Genomic DNA, 23,306 nt, shown 5'->3' with positions numbered 1-23,306 from the left:
AAGATGCGGGCTACCTACGGTGGGAGGCCTGGTTATTTCCGTCTTCAGGAACTCTCTGATGTGTCTGCGACATACTTAGCAAGAATCCTCAGCGGTGGCGTCATCTCTAGTACCAACGTGACGTTAGAGCCTGTGTCGACTGGAGAGCTTGTTGCTCTAACATACGTGTCTACGCGAACACTGGTCATCTTTGCGGCAGTGTCCACTCTCTGTCTAAGCCTTCTGATGACTTACTATGCCCTGAAGTTTGCGGTCACCAGGTCGAGCTCACCAAATGAGGGCATACTGAGACAGAAGGAAGGTTTAAGCGGTTCCTCTATGTGGCCTGGGGGGAAAAACAATCACTTATTACGGTCTTTCTTCTCGCTCGAAATAGGTGACGATTTCGACTATGCGATCCGTAAAGTGTTTGATGACTTCCGTAACACTGGTAAGTGTCAGAACCCTGAAGATGCGTGCGTCAGGTTATCACTGGATTATGAAAACAGGAACATAAGGCACGTGGGCATGCACGGGTGGGATAGCTCGTTAAGCCCTGATCCAATTAAGGACGGGAATGTGCTTATGGGACGTATGCTCGAAGTGTCAGAGGGCCTAGATGTTGTACCATTCAGCACAACATCATTAACCGATGACCGAGAGTCCGAGGGCTTCATATTCGTCGAACAGTCCTATCGCAACCTACCATTGGGCCCCTTTATAGCTAAGGCTAGGCATTACGCGCGACAGCGGGCAAACCTGCGCGCGAGTCTGCGCCGGGAGTTCACGGCGGAGGTCTCTCACGGTGCGACTTTTGATCTACGCTTATTCGAGGTTATGAGTGTGAAAGTCAAGGTGCTTGACCCTCAGGTACGCTTGCCCAAATGGTGGACGTCTGGCAGGTCGCATACGCGCCATTCCGCAAAGACGTCTCGGAGTTTATCGAGTGAGACCATGAGGATGACGCTCTCGTGCCAGGACATGTGTGCAAATATGTTGTCGAAAAATGTTTGGTATATATTTACTACGTAATCCGGATGGAACCACAGGAACAACAGAATCCTTTGTGCGGAGGCCCAAGTCCATTGCCTGCGTTCGTCATTTCCCCTAGCTAGATGACAAGGTCGCCTGCGAATCGCCCACAAACCCACTCGCCCTATTGGCCGTGGCCCACTTCAGATATTTCCTTCGTTTGCAGTATTGAAAGCTCTCTCTCTCTCCAAGACATGCAAGCTCTCGTTAAAGAATCTCCCCTCCTCTCATTTCCCACCAACAGTATAATCGCATTCTTGAGAAAGGCGAGCAGCGCTTTGTGACATCGCTCCGGCACCCAATTCACGTGGACGGCCTTTGGCAGCAGCTTCACCCCTGTCCCAGAGCCCATTGCACCCATGGTCGCGCTCTACCCTTTCCATGACACCGCAAACTCAGCCTTCAGAGGCACCACCTCAGAGGACCTTTGGATCGAGCTCTACCATTCGCGTCCTAGCTGGACCGTTTCCCAGATATCCTACCGAAAGAACGACGGTCGCTGGATACCATTTGGCAAGTATCAAGTACGACCTTCCCAGTCCGTTTTCAACCTCTCTCTCTCTCTCTCCGCCCCCCCCTCTTTTCAACCTCTCTCTCTCTGCCCCGAGTATCCTGCTGGTTCTGACCTCTCATGTACTCCCTCTTGTTCATCATTAGCTCATTGAGGCCGACCATGTAAAACCAGGCTTCCGTGTCTTCCGTATTAAAGCGAAGCGTCTTGAGTTCCGTCTCGCCAATGAGAAAGCTGAAGTCATCGACTCCAACGTCGGCCGGAATTACATCATCTCCAAGCCCGGTCGCTACGTCGTGGAAAGCGGCAGCGGCTGCCGTCGCGTAGCAGACGCTCAAATAGCAGATTGTTTGCGCGCGTCACGCCCCATGGACCGTTTTGTAGAACTGTCTTTTCAATCCAGTCTCGCATGGCGGAGCTGTTTCGTTTCGTACGCGATCGATGGGCAAGACAATAAGGTTTGGCACAAGTTGCCCATGGACATGAGGACGGATGCTAATGGGTCCTGGTTTCAGAGAATTGAGGCTCCGAGAGGGATCGTGTGTGCATTCAATGATGGCGGCTCACATTGGGACAACAGCAAAGGCCGCAACTATGAGATTCGTCTTCCTGGTAAATATATTCTGGGGGGTGGGCACATGGTGTACTGCGGAGTCTCTGACTTGGACGTGCACTTTTCCTGAACAAAAAGGGCTTTGGCAGCGAGCGAAACCACGAGGACCTACCATTGTGCACCACACCTTGCTGAGCTTCCATCACGGGAACGGCGGATTCACGTCGAGATTCAGTGCCCTAATCAAGTCTTCGACAACTGTCGCTCCACCGGATATTCTATTCACTATCAGATGCTAGTGAGCGTTCAGCGCAACAGCGTCAGGCGGTGCAGCATCATCCAGTCTGGGTCTAAGACGGTGCCCCACTTACATGCAGCAGTGGCAGCAATTGCACAACAATTCAAATTTTTGTTTACTCGCCATGTGCAGACTGCAAAAAAAGGCTTCGTCCGCACTCTGGGATCCCGACTTTGACGTTAGCGATCGTAAGATAAGATCTGTATCAAAGTTAGAGCGACTGTAGAGTAAGCAAAATCGCAATAACGAATGAGGATACGCTAGGTCAACGAGCAAACCGAATATGACCCTACGAATGGCCGACGGTGAGCAACGTAAAAAGCTACTATTCGACGCAAAACCGTTTATGTCCTACTACGCGTCGGAGAACTCGACCTTGATGGCCTTGCCGAGCATGACCACTGTGTTACCCTCCATAATGGCAACACGCCCAAGGCCCTCGCACTTCTTGAATCCTTCGACAACGAATGGTTGCTGCGGAGCGAAAACAATTTCAGCGACTTCGTTAGCCTTGATGTAATCGGGGTTCTCGACCTTGGCACCTCCGGTCTCCTTGCCCATCTTCCAGTTGATGCATTTGATTCGGCAGGCAGATCGGCCAGTGCGGACGAATGCCACTGGGGCGTAGCCAATCTTGAGCTGCCCTGGATGGTCGAGGATCTGAACCTGGGCCGTGAACGTGGCGCAACGCTTGAGGGAGTCATCCTTGGTGAGAATCATCACATCACCGACGCGAGGCATGTTAAGCTTCTCGACACCCTTGACATTAAGTCCGACATTGTCTCCGGGACCAGCCTCCGGCACTGACTTGTGATGCATTTCGACGGAGAAAACCTTTCCAGAACAGGGCGTGGAGGTAGTGTGAGTCGGCAGGAAGAGAACCTGGTCCTCAGGCTTGATGACACCCTGCTCGACACGGCCGGTGATCACATCACCGACACCCTTGATCTTGTACACACCAGATACTGGCATGCGGAGCTTGGCGTTGGTCGGACGATCGGGAATCCTGACCATCTTCTCGAGAGCATCGGACAAAGTGTCGATATGGGCCTTCTCCTTACCGACAAGGACGTCACAGCCCTTCCACCAACCCATCTTGGCAGACTTGGTGATCAAGTTATCGCCCATCCATCCAGAGATCGGGATGACCGGCACGCTCTTGGCCACGAAGTCCTTCTTCCACCCAACCTTGACAAGCATGCTCGTAACCTCATTCTTGATCTCAGTGAATCGCTCGTTGCCGTACTTGGCGAGGTCGCAATCCATCTTGTTCACACCGACAATTAGCTGCTTGACGCCCAAAAGGTTGAGAAGACGAGCATGCTGGCGGGTCTGTCCCTGGACCTGACCGGCCTTGTGATCGCCCTTGGCAATAGAAGTAATAAAGTTTCCATCGGCGGGAACCATGAGAAGTCCAACGTCGGCCTGGGAGGCACCAGTAATCATGTTCTTGATGAAATCGCGATGGCCCGGGGCATCAATGATCGTGTAATGGTAAGAGTCCGTGAAGAATTCCTTGGTAGTGCACGCGATAGTGACACCGCGGGCACGCTCCTCCTTGGACTTGTCCATGTAGAAGGCAAATGCGAAGGAATCCTTCCCGAGGGCCTTGGCCTCATCCTTCAACTTCTGCATTTCACGCTCGGAGATGCCTCCAAGCTCGAAGATCAATCGGCCAGTGGTGGTGGATTTGCCAGCGTCGACATGGCCGCAAATGACAATGGAGACATGCTTCTTTCCTTCAGTCATTGTGATTTGTTTGAGGTGGAGGAATCGGAAAAGGTTCTCGAGTCGGTTAGTTTCTCACTGCGATGAGAGGGGGGGGGGGGGGGGGGGGGAGGGGGGAAGACTGTTGACGGCGGCCGGCGGCGGACGGTATATTAACAAAGAATCGCTGTGTCGAACCGGCGAAATCGATGCGAGAAATTTGTAAAAAATAAAGAAAAAAGTCGAAGTATTAGCACGTTCCAGAAAAGAGTAATAGGACGACGACTGCAGGCCAGCCGCCGACAAATCAACGAAATTTTGATCCATAAAATTGATTATTTTCTCAAAAATGACAAAATGACAAAACTTAACACGCTAACGGGAATGGGCCCTGGCAACCGGAATTGACCGGACGACGGCGGCAGCCGAAAGCACTCCATCTTGGATCCCTGAACCGATGCCGCTTGATGCGTGTGGCATTGTTTTCCGGGTCTTCCGGTGGGGTTCCAGGAGAGTATTTACCGCCGTCGCAAATGAGAGTCCCCGATCGGCCCGACGTGGAGTCTCAACCAGTAGGTACATCTATTGGCCACTCTAGCATATTGACTGCGGATTTCGTGTATGGCTCTCTACCATTGGCCCTATGAATAATATGAGAAGGGAATAAACGGTGGTGCGTTGGCAGAGCCCAATTGGGAAGCTGGCTGCCTTTTGTAAGCCATCGATCCATTGTTGGGAGCCCGCTGAACCTGGCGATGAAGTGCATCATCGGATCTGCACGCAAACAGTATTTTCCAGCTGAGCATTACAGTGTAGTGGTTTCTTCGTGAAAGGTCTTCGAGTTTTAGATCACCACTTCGGATCACAAATCTATTTACGCACTACTCTGCCACGCTCAACACGTTCCCAGTGCAGAGAGTAATCCTTTACACGTGTCGTTGATCATCGACGGCCGCCGTCTGCCTCTTTTCACAGATCGCTCCCCTGCGCCCAACTCCTTCTTTGCCCTTCCCACAGCCCTTCACTCTCTTGCTCCCTTCTGCCACTCCAACTACCATGGCGGATATTCTTCACGAGAAGGCCTTCCCCAAGCAGGGTGCCGTATCACTAGTTGGTCGCGTTGGTCGCAAGAACGGCAGGTGGTTCCGCAACGTCGGTCTCGGCATCAAGACCCCTCGCGAGGCGATCGAAGGCACTTACGTTGACAAGAAGTGCCCATTCACCGGGAATGTATCTATTCGCGGACGTCTGTTTCGTGGTGTCGTTGTTTCCACCAAGATGAAGAAGACTGTCATCGTGCGCAGGGATTACCTGCATTGGATCCGGAAGTACAAGCGATTCGAAAAGCGTCACCGCAACATCCCCGCTCACGCCTCCCCCTGCTTCCGCTTGCGCGAAGGCGACCAGGTTACAATCGGACAGAACCGCCCAACCTCGAAGACGAAGCGTTTTGCCGTTCTGAAACTTGATCGTGCAGCGCCTTCAGCGGACGGCAAGAAGATTTTCGCAGGTCTCTAAACTGTCAAAGCGTTATGTCACATACGGTGTAAAGGACGGTTTACTTTTGCACCATGCTGGATGTTTGTGCGATGTGCGTAGATAGGATCGCGGCTCTCCAATGCGGGATTACATGCTTTTATGCACGTGTCGTTCGCCACAATTTATGCCCCTCACGATGCGTTGCGATTCCTCGCTACTCCTGTTAGCGATCCTCGTTCGGAGGAGACGAATTTCGATGCGCGTTTTGCGCACCGGTCTCTCGTCTGGATATTGCGGAGGTTGCTTGCTATTTAGTGGCGTAGACAGACCAGTACTCTCATAGTTCTTGTTCGTTTCTTTCACGCGATCGAGTCTCCATGAGTCCAACATTATAAAACTTCATAGCAAGATCGAATGCCATTCATTACCGCAAGGGTACGAGGAGTAGAACACTGGCGCAGGAGAGAAGCCACCGAGAGACTCAAGCTTACTATTCACACTTTTCTAGCTAGAGATCCCTACTCTAAAGACATCTACAGCAAGACCTTCACGACGAATGCATCAAGCCAAAATCCTTTGCTCGCCAAACGTATTGATACGGACACAACCTGCTATGGTCCTTGGCACAGGTTTTTGTCCGCCTTAATTCTAACACGCACTAGTACTTTGAAAAGGCCCTGGTTTTACCTTCCGTCGACCTGAAATCATACACGCTTTGAAGCAGCCGATAACACGCAATTCTCTCGCTCACTGGGATTGGATACGGAAAGCTCGAAGTAACCTGAAGAGGCCAGCCTCTGCGAATTTATTGTTTATATCGAGAACACTCGCTAAAATCGCACTTGAAAGAACAAGCGCCAGTCATGCGATAAAAAAGCGAATGCCAAAGAGAGGCCAGGCGGGCAGATTACAAACGGCGACCACGGCGACCACCCTTCTTCCTTGTGGAATCGGTGGGAATGGGCGTGACATCCTCAATACGGCCAATCTTGAGTCCGGAACGAGCGAGCGCACGCATCGCAGACTGGGCGCCCGGTCCCGGGGTCTTGGTGGTGTTTCCACCAGTGGCGCGAAGCTTAATGTGGATGGCTGTGACACCGAGCTCCTTGAGGCGCTCAGCGACCTTCTGAGCCGCCATCATAGCAGCGTAAGGTGAGCTTTCATCGCGATCGGCCTTCACTTCCATACCACCCGTACGGCGGACGAGGGTCTCACGACCGGATAGATCAGTGACATGAATGAATGTGTCGTTGAACGATGCGAAGAGATGGCACACGCCAAAACAGTTCTCGCCCTCACGAAGGGTCGGGCCGAGCTTGATAGCCTCCACCTCTGTCCTTAGTTTCGGTGGCATCTTGTACTTGCTCGTAGTCAGAAGGGGTGATCACTTCGAGTGTTGAGAAACGATGCTGTTGCCGATAAACCGAGCGTGCAAATGGCGCTCTGGTTTCTAGCGTAAGTAGCCGGCGGGGGAACAATATATGCGATCAAGTCATAGGAAGCTTTTGATTGGTTCATAGGTTTCGTGCGCGCCGCCGGCGACTGCCCAAAAATAAAAGAAATACAACCCAAACTAGCCATGCGTGGACACCAAAATATTTCAAATTTTAGGGAATGGGCCATCCCCACCACGTTGCCCTAATTCCATTGCCGTAAATCGCCGACGCGAACCCATCCATTGCGGGTCACTTTCTTACCAGCGTTAGTCGTGCCGGCACATCGCTTTCTATTCTCAGACTTGAATCCGTCGGTAGTTCATTTCGCCCATCTCAACTACCGCAATGACGAACACCGCAAGGTTACATTCCAAGGGAATCCATCTTGGTTACAAGCGCAATCGACGTAACCAGCACTGTGGCCAATCGCGCCTTCAAATCGAAGGCGTCAAGGATCGCAAGGATGCCCAGTTCTACATGGGTAAGCGAGTCGCTTACGTCTACAAGGGTCTAGTCGAGAAGAGGACTCCGAGCGGCGCCTCGAGCAAATATCGCGTCATGTGGGGCCGTATCATTGCCCCTCACGGAAACAACGGTCACGTACGCGCGAAGTTCCGCAAGAACTTGCCACCGAATTCCATCGGAAAGGGCGTTCGCGTCATGCTTTACCCCAGTACGATTTAATCGCCTCGAAGCCCTGGTCCTTGTGTTTCTCTTCAACGGCCGATGCGGAGACGGTTTGCTTCTGTCAGGCTGTGACTGAGCGCGATCTACTGCGCTATGGAGTACAGATACTTCTATCGATCGGCAAAGAGAAACGAGCGGCACTGACAGAAGAAGCGAGTGACTCCAAGTTACAGAGATTTGTACATGGTAAAGCAGCGAGAATTTGCGATCGTTTCGATTTCTTTAGTTAGAGTGTTAGCTGTTTTTGCGTGTTAGTTTCTTGCTTTCAACTTCTGAAGCCAGCAAGAATAATTTAACGGTATTCCTCTCGACATCCCCGAGTAAGGATACAACATTTCGAAGCGATGCCTTATCGTTTGCTGCGATTTCGACCAAGAACGAAGCAGCCTCCGTTGACTGGCTCGCCTTACTTGTGGTACTCGCGGATTTGGACGGCAGGGAGAGCACAATTTTCGATAAATAGATCGAGAAAAGAAGTAGACCAACGCGATTAATTGCGCACTCGCGCCCCGCATCTAAAGTAATCGCGGAAATAGCAACCCGCAAGCACGTTGGTATGCAACAGTGACGAGTAGAAAGCCCGAGGACACCAAGTTGGTATACTAATGCCTTCGCGTTCCCAGACCCGCCAGAATTCTTCTGTAATCCCCGTTTCATCATGTCAACAATGAATTGCTGAGTACCATGGCATCGCAGTGTCCATCCCAACGTTAACTCAGCAGGAGAATCTTCTTCTTTTTCATTTGCGATTGGGGTTTGCAGCATTTCCACTAGTTTGTCCTCTGTTTTCCTCTCGTTAACGATCCCACAAAGAGTGGTCCCCATCGCCATGGCAAGCTTAAGGAGTGCGAGCGATTCTTCTCTATATGCGCACTGAAATATTTCCATGACCCTTGAAATACAACTGCGTGCTGCCCGACTGGGGTCTGTTGCATAGTTTATACATCGAGACGTGCAGTTGCACACTGCCTTTTGAAATTCCACATCATTGTACATCGACACAACTTCAAGCGCCTCGCTCCCAATCATCCGAAACAAACAATCCAAAGCACGTTGCGCTAAATGCCGTGCAGACTTGATGTCCGACTCAGCCAAGTGATGAATCATCTTTGTGACACCCGAAATCGCGCCAGACATGGTGCAATTCCCGTCAACTCCATTAAGGAATCCGGAACCTTTACCCTGCATTGCTTGCAGCAAGGCACCAAGATAGACATCGGCGACAATTGTAAGCAAGGCGCTATCGAGATTCCCAAAATCTGCAAGTTCAGAAGCAAATTGGAAGTAAGCAGACCTGTTCCATTGCGCGAAGCTCACGAAAATTTCTTTCGCAATCACATTGCTCTCTCTACAAGCATTGCAAAAGCTAAAAAGTGCTTCCTGATGCTGAGCACAAAACGATGCACTCGGCTGAAGCAAGTCTGTGCCCTCTTCATAACGAGTTACCAACCAAACGTAGCAAGAAACCGACACATTGCAAAACTGACTACCGGCTTCAACTAATCTTGTCCCGGCGGAGGCAGGGTTTGCCCAGGAGTACCCGTCGCGCTCGAAGTTGGCACCGCAAGAAGCCCCCATACAAGCAATCGCACCGAGCACTACAGGCTCTATGGAAAGAAGGTATGCTTTCCGCAATCCCTCCTTTGCATCTAACGCTGATGTCAAGGCACCACCAGACTCTGCAACCATGTCAAGTCCACTCTCAGTAAGTATTGAAATGAAATCCCCAACAACAGCGCGAAACAAAACGTTGACGGACTGAGTGGCAGTCGTTTCCTCTGTGGTTGGTATAGCAGCCACGTGGGAAGTCGCGCACCATGTAGTCACAATTTTCGCCAATCGTGCGACTGTCTCAAGAGTAGCCTTAATCCCAACCACTTCTTCTTGGTCAGAGTACAAAAGTCGCTGCCGAAAATCCTGTCGTAATAACTTCTCCAAGAACGAGGAAACCTTGCGAGGTGCTGAGGCAAAACATTCCATTTCCCGCAGCCTGAGGAAAGAAATAAGAAGTTCACATAATGCTGAGCCAGCACTGTTCAGAACTACGTGCGGCACATTGTCTTGTAGTAGTTGCTCAAGAGTCGAAAGGCACGTATCCCAAATAGTGCGATAGTCTCGGAAGGTCTGGTCATCAGCCTTCCATGCTTCAGCAGTGGAGGCAATTCGTGTGGCTATTCTCTGAATCAGGTTACACCCCTCGACACATTCTTCAAAATCAAAGGAATCTTTCTTACATACTTCACATGCAAAATCCGCTACCTTCGGCAGAAAATCGTACGCGCATGTGTGCACGATAGAGTTTGATGGATCTATTTCCTTTTCACGTTGGGTGCATGCGCAGGCCCCAAGAGAACAATCTACTGCCTCGACGGCAATCTTCGTTGAAAAGACCTTCGTTTGGTGAGTGACATCCCATACCGCTTTCGATGGTCCATGATTCAGGCGAACACCATCCATACAGACGGCTCGACAAAGTCCAAACCAGTATTTCGGTCTTGACTGTGCATCAGCCGCAGCCATAACATGAAGCAGTCTTCTGGCCGCTGTTGACCTGTTTTCGACAGCTGCGAATAAAGTCTCAGGTATTCGTGGTAAGTTGTTACAAGTTTCTTCTACTCCAGCACCTCTTATCATTTCCGTCACTGCAGCGATGGCTGCACTCTGAAGTTCATCCATATGCGCCACAGCCGCGTATGGAGCCAGGGCCTCATACAATACTTCATCGAGAAACGGCCCCACAGCGCTGCTGATCTTAGATGATTCCTTCAAAGAAAACGATTCAATGGGTAACAATGCCGATACCTTCCCATGAGGATGCGATCGGGTAGCAAGAGATGATCTAGTCGCAAGGTCATAATTTGTCTGTGATATTCGATGGACTCGTGCCTCATCGATCCTTGAGGCCCATAATGCGGTCATGGCGTACAACCCAGCCGCTCTGGCTTTCCTAGAAGAGTTGCCTGTCCATTGTAAAATTTCTGTCGACATCTCCATTGCAGCATGGTAACCTGACTCGGTTAGAGCCCAGCAATGTAATCTGCATGACGACAAAACAGCTGCAGCCCCGGCTGTGAGGCACGGCGAGTTACTCCCAATTCCAGAAGAGTCTGCCGAAAAAAAACGCAGCGAAGTGTCTGAGACCTTAACTCCCATGTCTCGCCAAATGCGTGAAAAGCAACTTGTCCAGACGTCTGCCTCACTGACAGACCTGCAAACTTGGCCCATAGCACTAAACTGCCCTCTATCGCATGCCCAACCCTTCAATAATGCATTCAGAAGAGTCTCAGATGACGCAGCTACACGGAGAGAGCTATGGCTCAGAGCGAGAGCTGCTGCGGACTGGGCGTCTACATTTCCGTTCTCGATCGCGTCAAGAAAAACTCTCTCTGCCTCTCCGCAGATGGCATCAATATCTGAGACGCCCGGTGCCATATCAGATTGACAAGGCGGCTTTTTAGAGAAGGTCTGTTCTGTGTTTGGCACTACCTCGAGCAGTGCCCTTAGACTGGCAAAGCCATTTGCCAGTAGAACGCACTGCGATGTACCATCACAGTTCAAGTTATCCTTGATAACAGAGAGAACTCTTCCCATTAGTCCAATCCACAAAGTCGCTCCTCCTGTATTGCCCAATTCCCGGTGAGCTTCAGCCGCAACCAGTCTGGTACTGTGCATAATCCCAAGCGCCCGAGTATGAAAGTCGTGAAATGGAGCTTTAGCAATTCGGCCTTCGTCAGAAAAAGATTGCGCCCATTTCCACCAGCTATGCGCTTTAGTATGTCGTTCAAAGGCAGTACCGGGTACATCCTGGGGCTTTAGGTTGTTTCCGTCTCCCTTTGTATGAGGTATATACAATTTGCCTGTTTTGCTTTCCGACAAAGCTCCCCGACGCGTGCCTCCAGTGACCGCCAAAGATCGCTTCGCCAGTACCTGTAGGACTGCAAGAGCACGGTTGATTTCTGCCAAGTCGGAAAAGGATAATCTTCGTGACAACTCGAGGGCTATTAGTGCACTCATTGAGGGTCCTAGTTTCCCAGAGGAAAGTGACTCGACTATAGAACCTGAAGCTTTTAGATCTTCACACACTAAAGTTGCTATCCCAACGGCACAAGAGGCAAGCACTTCCTCGGCGTTCAGAGCCTCGAAGCCTTGCTTGCTGAAAGGCCAAAGCTTCAAATCAGCACTGCAGGGATTTTTGTCTTCTCCCAATGTCCTGACATCACAATCATGTTCTTCGTGAAGCCCCGTGCAATCATCCTCGTACAAATGTGATGGACGGTTTAGAGATTGCATATGATTGGACATTGCGGTATCGAACAAATAAGCTTTGTCTAAAGACCCAGAAGATCCGTGTGTCGCACTCAGATCTGACATGCTGGTAGACTCGCTTTCTCCAACTATTCTTTGGGCTTCTTCTCCAATGCAGACAGCAATATAGTAACACAGCTCTGAACCATCCCCACGAGGCGAGATGAAATTCATGCATTGAACAAGATAGAAACTTTCCATCATGAGGACTTTTGATAAGCTCAGTACAGTCTGTCGTCTTTGAGTCGGATCGGAAATATTTGCTAGTTCAGGTCCAAGACCTGGACTGTTACCGCTAATTGAACTGCTTGGCGACATCATGGATAACCCGTAAGCGTGTTGCTTTGCAATAATTCGGGCGGCACAAGCCCCAAGAAGTACTTCTCCGCATCTCACTAAATCAGTGGAGGATGCGTTCCGGAGAGCACACGACAATGCATACAATGCTGCGGACCTGACTGACGACTGTGCTCGAATTTCATCGAGCGAAGACGTGCTTGGAACTGTGCTTCCTGCTGCCCCTGCTCTGTGTGAAGGTGCAGTTGCGGTGAGGCCATTTTTGGACCCTCTTCCCCCGGCCAACCCTAGTTCTTCCTTCCAAAGAGATATCAACTCCTCAAGAGAGCTTCCATGAAACAGCTTCTTCTGTTTTGAGCTAGCCTGGGCCGCAACTAAGCCCCATCCAGCTCGCCGTCGAATGCAATCCGAAATTGTATCACGAGAAGCAGGCTTCTGAGTTGCAAGATGAGGCCGTAGCAACACCAGGCTATCTATTGTACACTGACGCCATAGTGCATCCGGAACATTGCACTCACCGGACGATACTTTCCCAATAAGAACGGAAAGGGCGGCAGAGTTTCCCAAAATCGAAGACAGCTCCTTTTCAACAGACTTCAAACCCGCAAACGTTCGTGAAACAGCTTCCTCAGAGTGTTTTGTAGCCATTGTTAAATCTGCTATTCGCAGTTCCTGCAAAACAGCCGTTAAAAGCGGAGAGCAATATCTCGGTAGTGCCGTCACTATGGCCGACATAGTTCTCACGCCGCCCATACGAACAAACTGCGAAGAGACATCCAACACATCGTGAGCCCGTTTCATAAGAGTTGACGACACAGAACCGTATTGCCGCGATAGTCCATTTTCTTTCATGCTCTGACGGCCGTACTTGAGCAGCAATGTGCTGCACACATGCAGGGCAGCGGAGAGGCGCCAGTCGTGTTCTTCGGAGAGAGCAGGAAGAAGCTTTTCTAAGATTGAAGACGACAATGATGGCTCCAAGTCCTTTAGTAAACCTAGCCAAATTGCGTCTACCAAGGCCGAAACACCAGACACTGATGACAGTTCTGGTAGCAACCTGGCAAAAGTTCGCGGTACAATCCTTGCAACACTGCTCGGTAATGCCATTCGCCACATTCGCAGCAAGCTCGCAACGGCTATTGAAGCGTCCACACGACCCTGCTGCAGCCCTGCGGTTTTCGCTATTTGGACCAACGCATCTTCAAATATCTCGTCAGATACCCACACGCTTACGTTTTCCTCATCCATTGTCATGTCAGTGTTGTGAGTTTGTTGGCCGTTTGCCTTCTGATTATTTGGAAACTTTGTCCCCGCCTCAAAGTTTCCGTATTTGAGAAGTTGGTACTTCGGTGACCGCCGAGCTGTGACTGAAGCGCGAGCCATGGCCACAGCCCACATTGCACGCTCTGTCGATGTTGAGGCAGTTCTCAAACTGCGTCCACACGCACTTACCACGTCATCGGCTGGTTTGGCGCCTCTCGAAACTAGATGCGGAGCTGCCACGGCGGCCAAAAGGGCGCATCCCACACCAGCGCACCCTTGCTTCGACGTAGGCGGTTGCAGGGCAAAGGAAAGCAGGTTGTCCACCAACCTATCGTCTGGCGGGGCATGCATCGGAAAGGACTGGACAATTTGGACAATAGCATAGGCAAGATCAGTGCGCTTGCATTTTTGTCGGACGCGAGTACCCAGCAAAAAAACGACCGAGTCTTTCGCCACGTCTCTTCCAGCGATAGCGCTGTTGGAAATGTCGGCCAAGGTCATAATGGCGCAGACCACTTCAAAATCGCCGTGGTCCGAATCAGACCAAGTGAGCCTCTTCAGCGCTGATATGTGCGAGCGGACATTGCTGGCAGCCTGCATGACAACGGCCGGGCCTGCGGCCCTCCCCGTGGCTGTGAGCAAGTCGACGGCGCGACGACGAAGAGGGCCAGCCCTGGTCGGCAGCTTGACGAGGGCACTGGCAACGGCTGAAAAGAGGGCACGCGCACCTTGTTCGTGCGAGGAACGGACGCGGGTGTCGGCATCGAGCTGGCCGCGGGTGGCCGCAGAGGTTCGGTCGCGCGCGGTGTAGGCAAGGGTGCGGGCCTTGATCTCGTTGACTACCAACTGCGACTCCTCGAATGCATGCAGGGCGTCGCCGAGCAAGCGCAGAACTGTGATTCGAGAGGGATCTGCCGAGCTGCAGGCGCGGGTGATCGCAGAGGCCGCGACTAGCAATTGAGTCTTGGAGCGGTAGGGCTTGCTGCGGTTCCCCATGCTGCGAGGGCAGGGAGAGGCCGACGGGGGCGCCGCGAGAGTTGTCAGGTGATTGCTGAAGTTGAGGCAATAGGCAGAGAATAATTGTACGAAATTGAGATGCCCTTGTCTCAGGACAAAAGTCGAAAGTCGCACTACTGGCGTCGAGGGGGATTGGGAAAGGATGAGGCGAGTTGATGACGACGACCGACTCTAAACTGTCTAGGCGGCGGGCGGGTCACAGACGTCTGTTTAAGAGTGTACGATGAGGCTCTGAAGGTGTAAGGAAGTAGGGAGTTGGGCCGGAGTGGTTTTTTGAGGTCAATTTTTTGCTGTCCTCCAGCTGCTCCTCTACACAAGGGTAGCTGCTCCTCCAGCCCCAATTCCGCACATCCACTGCTGACACAAAGTGGCTGGTCATGATGACATCATTGGCCCTGTCAACACTTTGATCCGTTCGATACGATCTCCCCACGCCGCTTCGGTATCCAAGAGTTATTACCGCTACACACTGCCACGCCATGCTCAGCGCCTTCATCACACACGCACCTTCGCCCCTCGCTCTAAGAGCGTCCAAAGCCGTAAGGCATGCTACTACGTCGAACCCTGCCCGTTTCACTGCCTCCATAGCCCCGGTCCCCCTCAACAAATCCGTCGACGTCCACATCGTTCCCATTCTCTCCGACAACTTCTCCTATTTAATTCACGACAAGAAATCGAACGTCGCCGCTGTCATTGACCCAGCAGATCCCCGCAGGCTACTTTCCCTTGCCAATTCCCTCAATGTCAACCTCACAACAGCCCTTGTTACCCACCACCACTGGGATCATGCCGGTGGCAATAGCGAGCTCGCCGCCCTCGTACCCGGCATCGAAATTGTCGGCTCCGCTTACGAAGATGCCGAAGCTGTAAATGTCAAGATGGAAACAGGCACATCGCGAGCGATAAAAGACTCTGACCTGTCGTACACGGCTTTGAAGACCCCTTGCCATACAATGGGGCACATCTGCTTCTACTTTCAGACCGAGCAGCCAGCCGTTTTCTCTGGCGACACCCTCATGGTGGCGGGCTGCGGAAAGTTTTTCGAAGGTGACGCCGCTGATATGGAAGTCTCACTCAACAAAACCCTCGCGCAACTCCCAGACCAAGCTCTTGTGTTTTGCGGCCATGAGTACACCGTTACAAATCTGTCATTCGCACAGTCTGTCGATCCCTCTAACCCCCGTGTCAAAGAGAAGCTTGCTTGGGCAAAGGAACAAGTTGCAAACCACCAACCTACTGTCCCATCGACTATTGGTGATGAAAAGATGTCCAACCCCTTCATGAGAACAAGTCGCCCGGAGCTTGCCGAAGGTCTCGATTTGAGAAATGCTTCCGCTGCAGAAGTCATGGGAGTCTTGAGAGAAAGAAAGAACAACTTCCGGCTGTAAAAGCGGTTAACGCTTATGGGGTGTAGTTTTCGCATCCCTTTTGGTTGAAGTATAGAGACTAGATAATCACCGGTGCAAAGTATGTATAAAACTCGTACCAAGCCCATTGTGAAGACCTGAAAGACTTCTAATACCTTTCTGAAAATAGAACAATCTAAGAAGAATAACAAAAAACAATTTCAGTAATAGCGAACCTCAGGCCAGCTTGGAAAGTTTGCTCACAATGGTCCGGAATCAAACTCGCGCGACACACTGGAGAGAGGCTACATTTGGCATGTTTAGTTACAAATGTACTCACTTTGCGATCCTTGAATACTTCGTGCTGTCTCCCGTTCCGCATTTTTCAGAAGTTCTCCTCCTGGTGCATATTTAAGTCTTCAATTCGTCCCATGCATAACCAGCCTATCCTGGGCCAAGCATGAAACACACACAATAACGTATAAGTACATGCATGCACTTATGTTCACATGCTGTCGGTCCTTGTCAACCCCAGGGTAATTTCCGTTGTTTTCGTCGCACATGCGACTTGGTACGCATATCCGCAAGAACTGTCCACATGTGTTTCGTTGGTTAGGATAGAGGCTGTGTTTCTTGAAAAAGCACTCTATCAGGGCACTGTTTCGTTTGGCAGTATTCTAACCTTGCATCAGAAATAAGCAAAGGAGAAAACAGTTCTATCTAAATGCACTACCGCCTGTGCTAATTTTCTTTTCTTACCTCTGTGCCTTCGAGCCTCCAACACAAAACCTGTTTGTGGTAGCATCTGCAGCTTCGTCCAAGTCAACAGTTTATTTTTTTCTTCTCCACTAGGTGACATTGTTATTGAGTGGCTTTGAGGGGAAGAACTTTCCACGCCAGCCTGTGTGGTCCGACGCTCCTCAGATCTTCCGCAGCAATAGCAAATCAACCGGGTGTGCTGTCATGATTATCAACGTCATTTTTGCACATTACAGCTCAGGGCACAAAATCCTTTTCGACAACGAGAAATATTGTCAAGTAACCTTACGGCGCATTGTAGAAATCCTTTCATCGCCGTAAGAAGCTCCGATGAACTGTCGTGTGCGGAAAATGGGTGTTCATAACTCATCGTCGTGGAGAGAAAGACATGGGGCGAATTTGAATAATACTGTATTTTGCTCATACATGACCACAGCATGCCGCCAAGAAGTAGATTAACGTGGGATGTTTATGTTTATGTGGGCAACCAAATGTTAAGCTGACCAAAAACGATTCGGAAACAAACATGTATCGTCCCAGTTTCACATGGGATTACAATACCGTATTTCTATTCTTGAATGAATCATCTGCGTGTAGACCGAGACCAAGTGCGTAAGGAAGTTCTCTTGTTCAACAAGCGTGGATAAGTTCGCTGTTGATTTCTACACATCAAATGCCTCGCCTTCAAGAGCTAGCTCCATTGGATTTGGCACCGAACCATATTCCTCTTCTTCACCTTCACTGACACCTCGGTGCGGTATGTTCCTCTCCTCGCCATTTTGCAATGCTCGATCTGCTTCCGCTTCAGAACCAAAGTACAGTTCGGCTTGCACTTTCAGCTCTGCTAGGGCTGTGACATCCCCGAACATGGCTTCGAATTTGGCAAGCGCATGGTACAACGGAGCATGTCGAGGATCAACCGTCAAGCCTTTCCGAAACAACTCGCGGGCCTTTTTGTAGTTTCCCGCTCTCGCTTCAGTTTGTCCAAAAGTGCGATAAAGAGGTGCATGACCAGGAGCCCTCCTTATGCCGGTGACAAAAGCTTGGCGAGCACTTGCAACTGTGCCGTGGCGCGCCTCGAGCAGTCCGTAAGCATTCCAGACCGGTCCATGGTATACATCAAACTCCAGTGCACGGTCCAATAACTCTCGAGCCCTCTTTATGTTGCCAGCCCTGACTTCCATACATGCCCAGGCCTGAAACAAGTGCACATGCGCGGGACTAGTCTCGGTGCCTTTGGTGAACAACTTTCGCGCCTTCCCAAAGTCACCTTTGGCGGCTTCCAAGACGCCCCATGCTTGCCAAAGGGCACCATGAGATGGGCACAATCGCAACCCTCTCCTGAACAAAGCTCTAGCGGCATCTTCTCTACCGCTGCGGAGCTCAAAAACTCCCCAGGCCTGCCAAGCGTGTGCATGGGTCGGATCCGCGGCTACGGCTCGTTTAAAGAAGTCACGAGCAGAGTTTTTGTCTGCGATGTACTGCGGGCATGAAGCTGCCTCTGCAAGGGCGGCCCCGACTAAGACCCTCGAATTTCTTGGATAACGCTTTAAGGCGTTCTTGAACAACTGACGTGCTTCTATGACCCTTTTCTCAGTCAGCTCCAACATTCCCCAGGAGTGCCAAATGAATGATGTGTCCCCACGAGTCTTTTCAGTGCCCTTTCGGAACAGTTCTCTCGCTCGAGCGGGGTCACCACCCAATTTCAGCTCGAGCTGACCATATCCATGCCAAACCGAAGATGATGCGCAAGCCTTCAATCCTCTACCATACACGCTTCGCGCCTTGTCAAGGTTCCCGCGTCGAGCTTCCATCATCCCGTACGCGTTGTACGCCGCACCATGCAAAGGATCAATAGTGAGGCACTCCTCGAAAAGCCGATTAGCTTCCTCATAATTTCCTTCGCGATCTTCGAGTAGCGCCCAAGCAACAAACGCAGGGCCGGCGGGCTTTACGCAAACGCTCTTGTAAAAGAGTTTCCGCGCCACTTCGGTCTTGCCACACTTATCCTCCAAAATCCCCAAGCTCTGCAGCAGTGCAGGATCCTTGGGGTGCATCATGTGACCCCTCTGCAAAATAGACCTGGCTTCGTCAACTTTCCCGCGATACGCCCATTCGATCTGCGCCCACGCATTGAAAACAGCCGGGGGCGGCTTCGCAGACAGCCCCGCGGCTGTGGCGATAAGTTCCAGCGCTCGGGTAGTGCAACTGCGCCGTGCCTCCAGCTTTGCCAACGCTACATACGACTCAGTAAAATGAGGTTGCGAAGTAATGGCCTTCGACAACAACTCCCTCGCTCGAGGGAGATCACCTATCCGCTCCTCCATCTCAGCCCAGTTTCGCCATAAGTTGGACGCGGACGACCCTTCTGAGCTCCTACAATTCTTCAACCCTTTCTCAAAAAGAAGCCGAGCGTGCTGCATATTCCCCTCTCGAGCTTCCAATACAGCCCATGCGCCACAAACCTCAGGGTGCGCGCCTACTTGCAAGGTCTTCTTGAACAACTCACGGGCCTGCTCCGTGTTCCCCTCACGCTGCTCCAGCAGGGCCCATGCATGACACACGTAAGGGTTTCCGGGCTCGAGCTCCGCACCTCTGCGAAAGAGCCTTCTGGCGGCATCCCGGTCCCCGCAGCGATGCTCCAAAACGGCCCAAGCCTGGAGCAAATGGACTGAATCGGGGCACTCGCGAAGCCCCTCTTCAAAGAGACGCTTTGCCTCTTTGGCGCCCTCGGCGTGCGACTGCTTCTCTGTGATTTCCTTGGCGTCGCTGCCGACACGGAGGTTGACACCACCGACTCGAGCTTCCAAGCGAGCGAGTGCGAGCCAAGAGTGAGCATCACCGCGGTCGAGGGCGAGACAGTCGCGGTACAGGGCACGGGCGATGGGGACATTGCCGTTGCGCTCCTCTAGACGTGCGCGCTCAAATGTTGCGCGAATGACACGGCGCTTCTCATACTTTCTTTCCTTTTGGGAGGGTTGAATTGGGGTGGTGGAGGACTTGGCAGCGTCCGGTTGGAAGAAAGGGGAAGGAGAGGGGGAGGACTGCCTCTGACGGCGCTTGACGCGACGGGAGGATCGTGGAACAGGGGCTGATAATGCGTGAGAGGGCTCATTGGTTGGGGCAGCTCTTGCAATTGGATTGAGAAAGCGGCGGCGACTGGGGAGATGAGGTGCGGTTGGGAGGCGCGGGTGGAGAAGGGCATTGTGGTGAGAGGAACGGTCAGTGGGGGCGGAGAGCGGAGGCGGCAGAAAAGCCATGGATGGGCCTGGAGCCGGTATGGTGGATGCACGGCGGAAGGGAGGGACGTGGGCGGTGGCGAGGGGGGAGGCGAGGTGGGGGAGAGGAGGCGAGGTAGATGAGGACTTGCCGCCGGTGAGGCGGGAGGGATTCACGGTCAGGCGAGCTCGATGCGGGAAGGTATGTTAGGAAGGTGCAGAGTATGAGAGGTGGGAGGCGCTTGCGTGGGGGCCAATCGGAGAGCGAAGAGACTTTGAGGGATGCAATTTTAGGATTTACGAGGTATAATAGCGGCCAATCACAGCCCGAATTGGCTGCTGTTGTCATGGCGCAGTGCTGCTTTCCCGTGCCAACCTAAATTACGGCAGGCAGATGCTACGCCGAGGGTGGTATCTGACATCCGTATCCGGCAAGATACATATGCAATGCGACAGAAAGCGGGGTCTTTCGTCTGTTTGCTCAAGGAGAGGAGCGCGAGGTCGAGGTGTCGTATCTCCATAGGAATATCACTGAACTTGTGGTGTAACCGGTTAGCTACCAGCGAGAGGGACGCCACATAAAAATTACCGACATCGAAGAACTGCGAAGGCTTCTTGTGTTTGTATTCAAGGAATCATTCAAATGTTTCTTCTACCGTACTGTACTTTTAAGGTTCTAGTCTCCACCTCTTTAAATTTGATATCGTCAAGGGACTGAGTGCGAGCAAGTCGTGCAACAAACTCCAAGCTGCGAGCTGCTCTTTCGAAACCTCGAGAGCGTCTGGGAATTCTGTACAGTATCTACGGGGGGAAATTTTTTACACAGTACCGAGATCCGACGGGCAGTCGTGCAACCATTACAAGTGGACACGTGTAACATCCATTTTCCTTATTTTCGAAAACATTACGAAACGTGCTCTGAAGGTCTGCAATAGGATTTCTCCGTTTCGCATCGGCGGTGGCGGCGACTGCGCGTGATCAACACCCGCCTAGCTCAAAACCTCGTCGTCATCCGCCCTCGCCGCGCCTCGTCGTACGGCACTCACATCTTGGGAACACCCTCCACAGCCTCGCACGATGGGCACCATTGAAGCTGCACAAGAACCTTCAAGAAAGAAAAGAAAGTCTAAGAAGCCTGATAAAGCGCCCGCCTGGGAGCGCGCTCGCTCTTTCACGCAAGACGAGGCGGAGAAGAAGGCCCTCCCAGTAATTCAAAAGGATGGCAGCGTGAAGCGTGCTCAAGCCCACCACCCGAAATTCAAGGCGAAAACTCAAAAAAAGAGAAAGGCTCCGCATCAGAGTGCTGCCAACGAGGAAGAGTCCACCTCAGAAGCCGTACCGTCGACGGGGGTCGCGGCTGGCGCTTCCAAGGCTCCGAAGCAGTCGCGCAAGAGGAAGAAACTGGAACCCTCTCTCGAGGATTACGCGAAAAAGTTTGAAAACTTTGAGACCTTGAAGACGAATATTGCTTCCATCGCATCAACGATTCTCGCAAAGCCTGAAGAAAATGTCTCCTTGTTGAAAGAACTTCGCAAGCTCTTCCACGGACTCAAGGGGCAATCAGCTGCCCTTGTGATTCTTGCAGAGTCGCAGATCTTTAAGGATATCATCCCCGCCTACAAGATACGACCCATTACCGATAAGGAGGCCCAAGTCAAGGTATCAAAAGAAGTCGCCAAACTCAGGGCGTATGAACAGGCACTACTCTCTGGATACAAGCGCTTTGTGCAATCTTGTGCCACTCTTTCTCGATGGCGAAGTGGCGGTGCGAGGGAAACAGAGGCAACTCGAAATATGGGAAAAGTTAGACTGGCCGCTTGCAGAGCTCTTGCGCAACTTATTCAAGCTCTTCCGCACTTTAACGAAGCAGACACTATTGCAACGAGCGTTTGTAATTTGGTGGCGGACAGGGAAGAGAGTGTCAGACGACAGAGCGCTGACGCTCTCAAAATTGTGCTCGGAGATGCCCACAGAGCTTCGGGACCAACATTGAACATATGCGTTCTTATCGCCAAGCAGTTGGCCTTGGTTGCCATCACAAAAGTACATATCACACCTGCTGAAGTCGTAGAGCCGCTCGCTGAGATCCAATTTGCGCGCTTCGCCAAGCTTCCTACGTCATCGAAAGCTAAGAATGCCCCGAAGAAGTCGAAGCGTTTCATAAAGAAGCGTCGGAGGAAGCCGGAGAAGGAAGAAACCGTCGTCGACGAAACAGAAATTGAACGTGATTTGAGAGAAGCAGACGCAGAGGCTACACCCGAAGAGGTGTACTCAGCGAAGAAAAAGCTCCTTGATTTTGTATGTCACTGTTACTTCAACGTCATCAAAGCCGCATCACATAATGCCGAGAAGCAAGAGGGTTCAAAACACGGTGGGACGAAGAGAAGGAAACCTCCTCTGGCCTTGACGCCTGCCCTGAAAGGCTTGCTAAGGGTCTCGAGCTTTATCAATACTGACATCATTGAAGCCATCCTTGGGGCTCTTAGCCCCCTGCTTGAAACTGGACGACTACCTCTTATGATTCGCTTCAGGTGTCTTTCCGCAGCTTACGCAATTCTTGGTATGCACTCCCGAACAGTGCAAGCAGACCCCGACTCGTTCACAGGTGATACTAGGGCTCTGGACACGTCATTATACACATCGATAGGCAATTTGTACGGAACGGATACGCCGGCCAAGGATCATGAATATATTACGTTTGATGCGATGGAGGCAATACTGTCCTGCATCAATTTCCGCGAAGTACCCATGGTCCGATGCACAGCGATAGGGAGACGCTTATCTGTTTTGGCGGCATCATCTGCTCCTACTCATACCTGCACAATTGGACTCTTGCGCGTTGCCCAGTTGATGCTGCAACCGGCCCTTGTGTCTCCATTGTACCCTCAGAAGGCAGACAAGGCCAATGAAAATGTCCTAGGCATTGACTCTGGTTTAGTCCAAGACTTCGATATGGATACTGATGACCCAGAAATCGTTAGTGCAGAAAGAAGTGTATCTTGGGAATTATCATGCCTGATGGCCCACTTTCACCCAGCTGTCCGTGGAATTGCAGAGGTCACTGCAAGTGGATTCTGCGGTTCCAGGCTGCCCAAGACATCAGAAAACATTATTTTGGCTGTGAAAGGATACCAGAGCTCCAAGGGGGGTTTCAATCCCCCACCGCGAGAAAAGCCACTCAAGGCCAAAAAGCCCAAGAGGCGACAAACGCCCCCGAAGCAAGACGCCGTTTTGCAATCTGTATTTTCATCGGAAGCTGAGATCAGAGATTTCGTAGACGGAGACAGCGAAACCCCAGCAGCGTGCTTTGAATCTGCCTGGGTAGCGACTTGAACGGCCTGTTGGCCGGACGCAAAGAGAGAGATAGGGCTCTAGCATTGAGCTGTAGTGCAGAATCTATGTATCTATGCATGCACAGG

General features: G+C 51.6%; 11 protein-coding genes; 6 read left to right on the top strand and 5 right to left on the bottom strand.

Annotated features, from left to right (window-relative positions):
• The first annotated feature begins 3 nt into the window (after positions 1-3).
• On the top strand, positions 4-1,913 carry CHC_T00008115001 (hypothetical protein). XM_005712048.1 is given in 2 exon segments: positions 4-1,011; positions 1,012-1,913. The coding sequence occupies 1 exon segment, from the start codon at positions 4-6 to the stop codon at positions 1,009-1,011; it is 1,008 nt and encodes a 335-aa protein (XP_005712105.1). The 3' UTR covers positions 1,012-1,913.
• A 3-nt stretch (positions 1,914-1,916) lies between these two features.
• On the bottom strand, positions 1,917-2,006 carry CHC_T00008114001 (hypothetical protein). The gene has a single exon (XM_005712047.1). The coding sequence runs from the start codon at positions 2,004-2,006 to the stop codon at positions 1,917-1,919; it is 90 nt and encodes a 29-aa protein (XP_005712104.1).
• An 8-nt stretch (positions 2,007-2,014) lies between these two features.
• On the top strand, positions 2,015-2,374 carry CHC_T00008113001 (hypothetical protein). Its single transcript, XM_005712046.1, has one exon. It carries the CDS (start codon positions 2,015-2,017, stop codon positions 2,372-2,374), a length of 360 nt encoding a protein of 119 aa, XP_005712103.1.
• Positions 2,375-2,467: 93 nt separating this feature from the next.
• Positions 2,468-4,122, bottom strand: CHC_T00009511001 (Translation elongation factor eEF1, subunit alpha). XM_005712045.1 is given in 2 exon segments: positions 2,468-2,727; positions 2,728-4,122. 1 exon segment carries the CDS (start codon positions 4,120-4,122, stop codon positions 2,728-2,730), a length of 1,395 nt encoding a protein of 464 aa, XP_005712102.1. The 3' UTR covers positions 2,468-2,727.
• Positions 4,123-5,136: 1,014 nt separating this feature from the next.
• Positions 5,137-5,974, top strand: CHC_T00010298001 (40S ribosomal protein S11). XM_005712044.1 is given in 2 exon segments: positions 5,137-5,598; positions 5,599-5,974. The coding sequence occupies 1 exon segment, from the start codon at positions 5,137-5,139 to the stop codon at positions 5,596-5,598; it is 462 nt and encodes a 153-aa protein (XP_005712101.1). The 3' UTR covers positions 5,599-5,974.
• A 341-nt stretch (positions 5,975-6,315) lies between these two features.
• On the bottom strand, positions 6,316-6,913 carry CHC_T00008111001 (hypothetical protein). XM_005712043.1 is given in 2 exon segments: positions 6,316-6,466; positions 6,467-6,913. The coding sequence occupies 1 exon segment, from the start codon at positions 6,911-6,913 to the stop codon at positions 6,467-6,469; it is 447 nt and encodes a 148-aa protein (XP_005712100.1). The 3' UTR covers positions 6,316-6,466.
• A 427-nt stretch (positions 6,914-7,340) lies between these two features.
• On the top strand, positions 7,341-7,907 carry CHC_T00008110001 (hypothetical protein). XM_005712042.1 is given in 2 exon segments: positions 7,341-7,679; positions 7,680-7,907. The coding sequence occupies 1 exon segment, from the start codon at positions 7,341-7,343 to the stop codon at positions 7,677-7,679; it is 339 nt and encodes a 112-aa protein (XP_005712099.1). The 3' UTR covers positions 7,680-7,907.
• Positions 7,908-7,916: 9 nt separating this feature from the next.
• Positions 7,917-13,532, bottom strand: CHC_T00008109001 (hypothetical protein). The gene has a single exon (XM_005712041.1). It carries the CDS (start codon positions 13,530-13,532, stop codon positions 7,917-7,919), a length of 5,616 nt encoding a protein of 1,871 aa, XP_005712098.1.
• A 1,511-nt stretch (positions 13,533-15,043) lies between these two features.
• CHC_T00008108001 (hypothetical protein) lies at positions 15,044-15,952 on the top strand. The gene has a single exon (XM_005712040.1). It carries the CDS (start codon positions 15,044-15,046, stop codon positions 15,950-15,952), a length of 909 nt encoding a protein of 302 aa, XP_005712097.1.
• A 1,131-nt stretch (positions 15,953-17,083) lies between these two features.
• CHC_T00008568001 (TPR repeat-containing protein) lies at positions 17,084-19,929 on the bottom strand. XM_005712039.1 is given in 2 exon segments: positions 17,084-17,331; positions 17,332-19,929. The coding sequence occupies 1 exon segment, from the start codon at positions 19,927-19,929 to the stop codon at positions 17,332-17,334; it is 2,598 nt and encodes an 865-aa protein (XP_005712096.1). The 3' UTR covers positions 17,084-17,331.
• A 1,035-nt stretch (positions 19,930-20,964) lies between these two features.
• CHC_T00008107001 (hypothetical protein) lies at positions 20,965-23,220 on the top strand. Its single transcript, XM_005712038.1, has one exon. It carries the CDS (start codon positions 20,965-20,967, stop codon positions 23,218-23,220), a length of 2,256 nt encoding a protein of 751 aa, XP_005712095.1.
• Positions 23,221-23,306: the final 86 nt, after the last annotated feature.

The sequence above is a fragment of the Chondrus crispus genome, genomic scaffold (assembly GCF_000350225.1).
Source record: "Chondrus crispus Stackhouse genomic scaffold, scaffold_94, whole genome shotgun sequence".
Lineage (NCBI taxonomy): Eukaryota > Rhodophyta > Florideophyceae > Gigartinales > Gigartinaceae > Chondrus > Chondrus crispus.
Note: the sequence above shows the minus strand (reverse complement) of the source record. Positions and strands in the feature narration are given on the sequence as shown.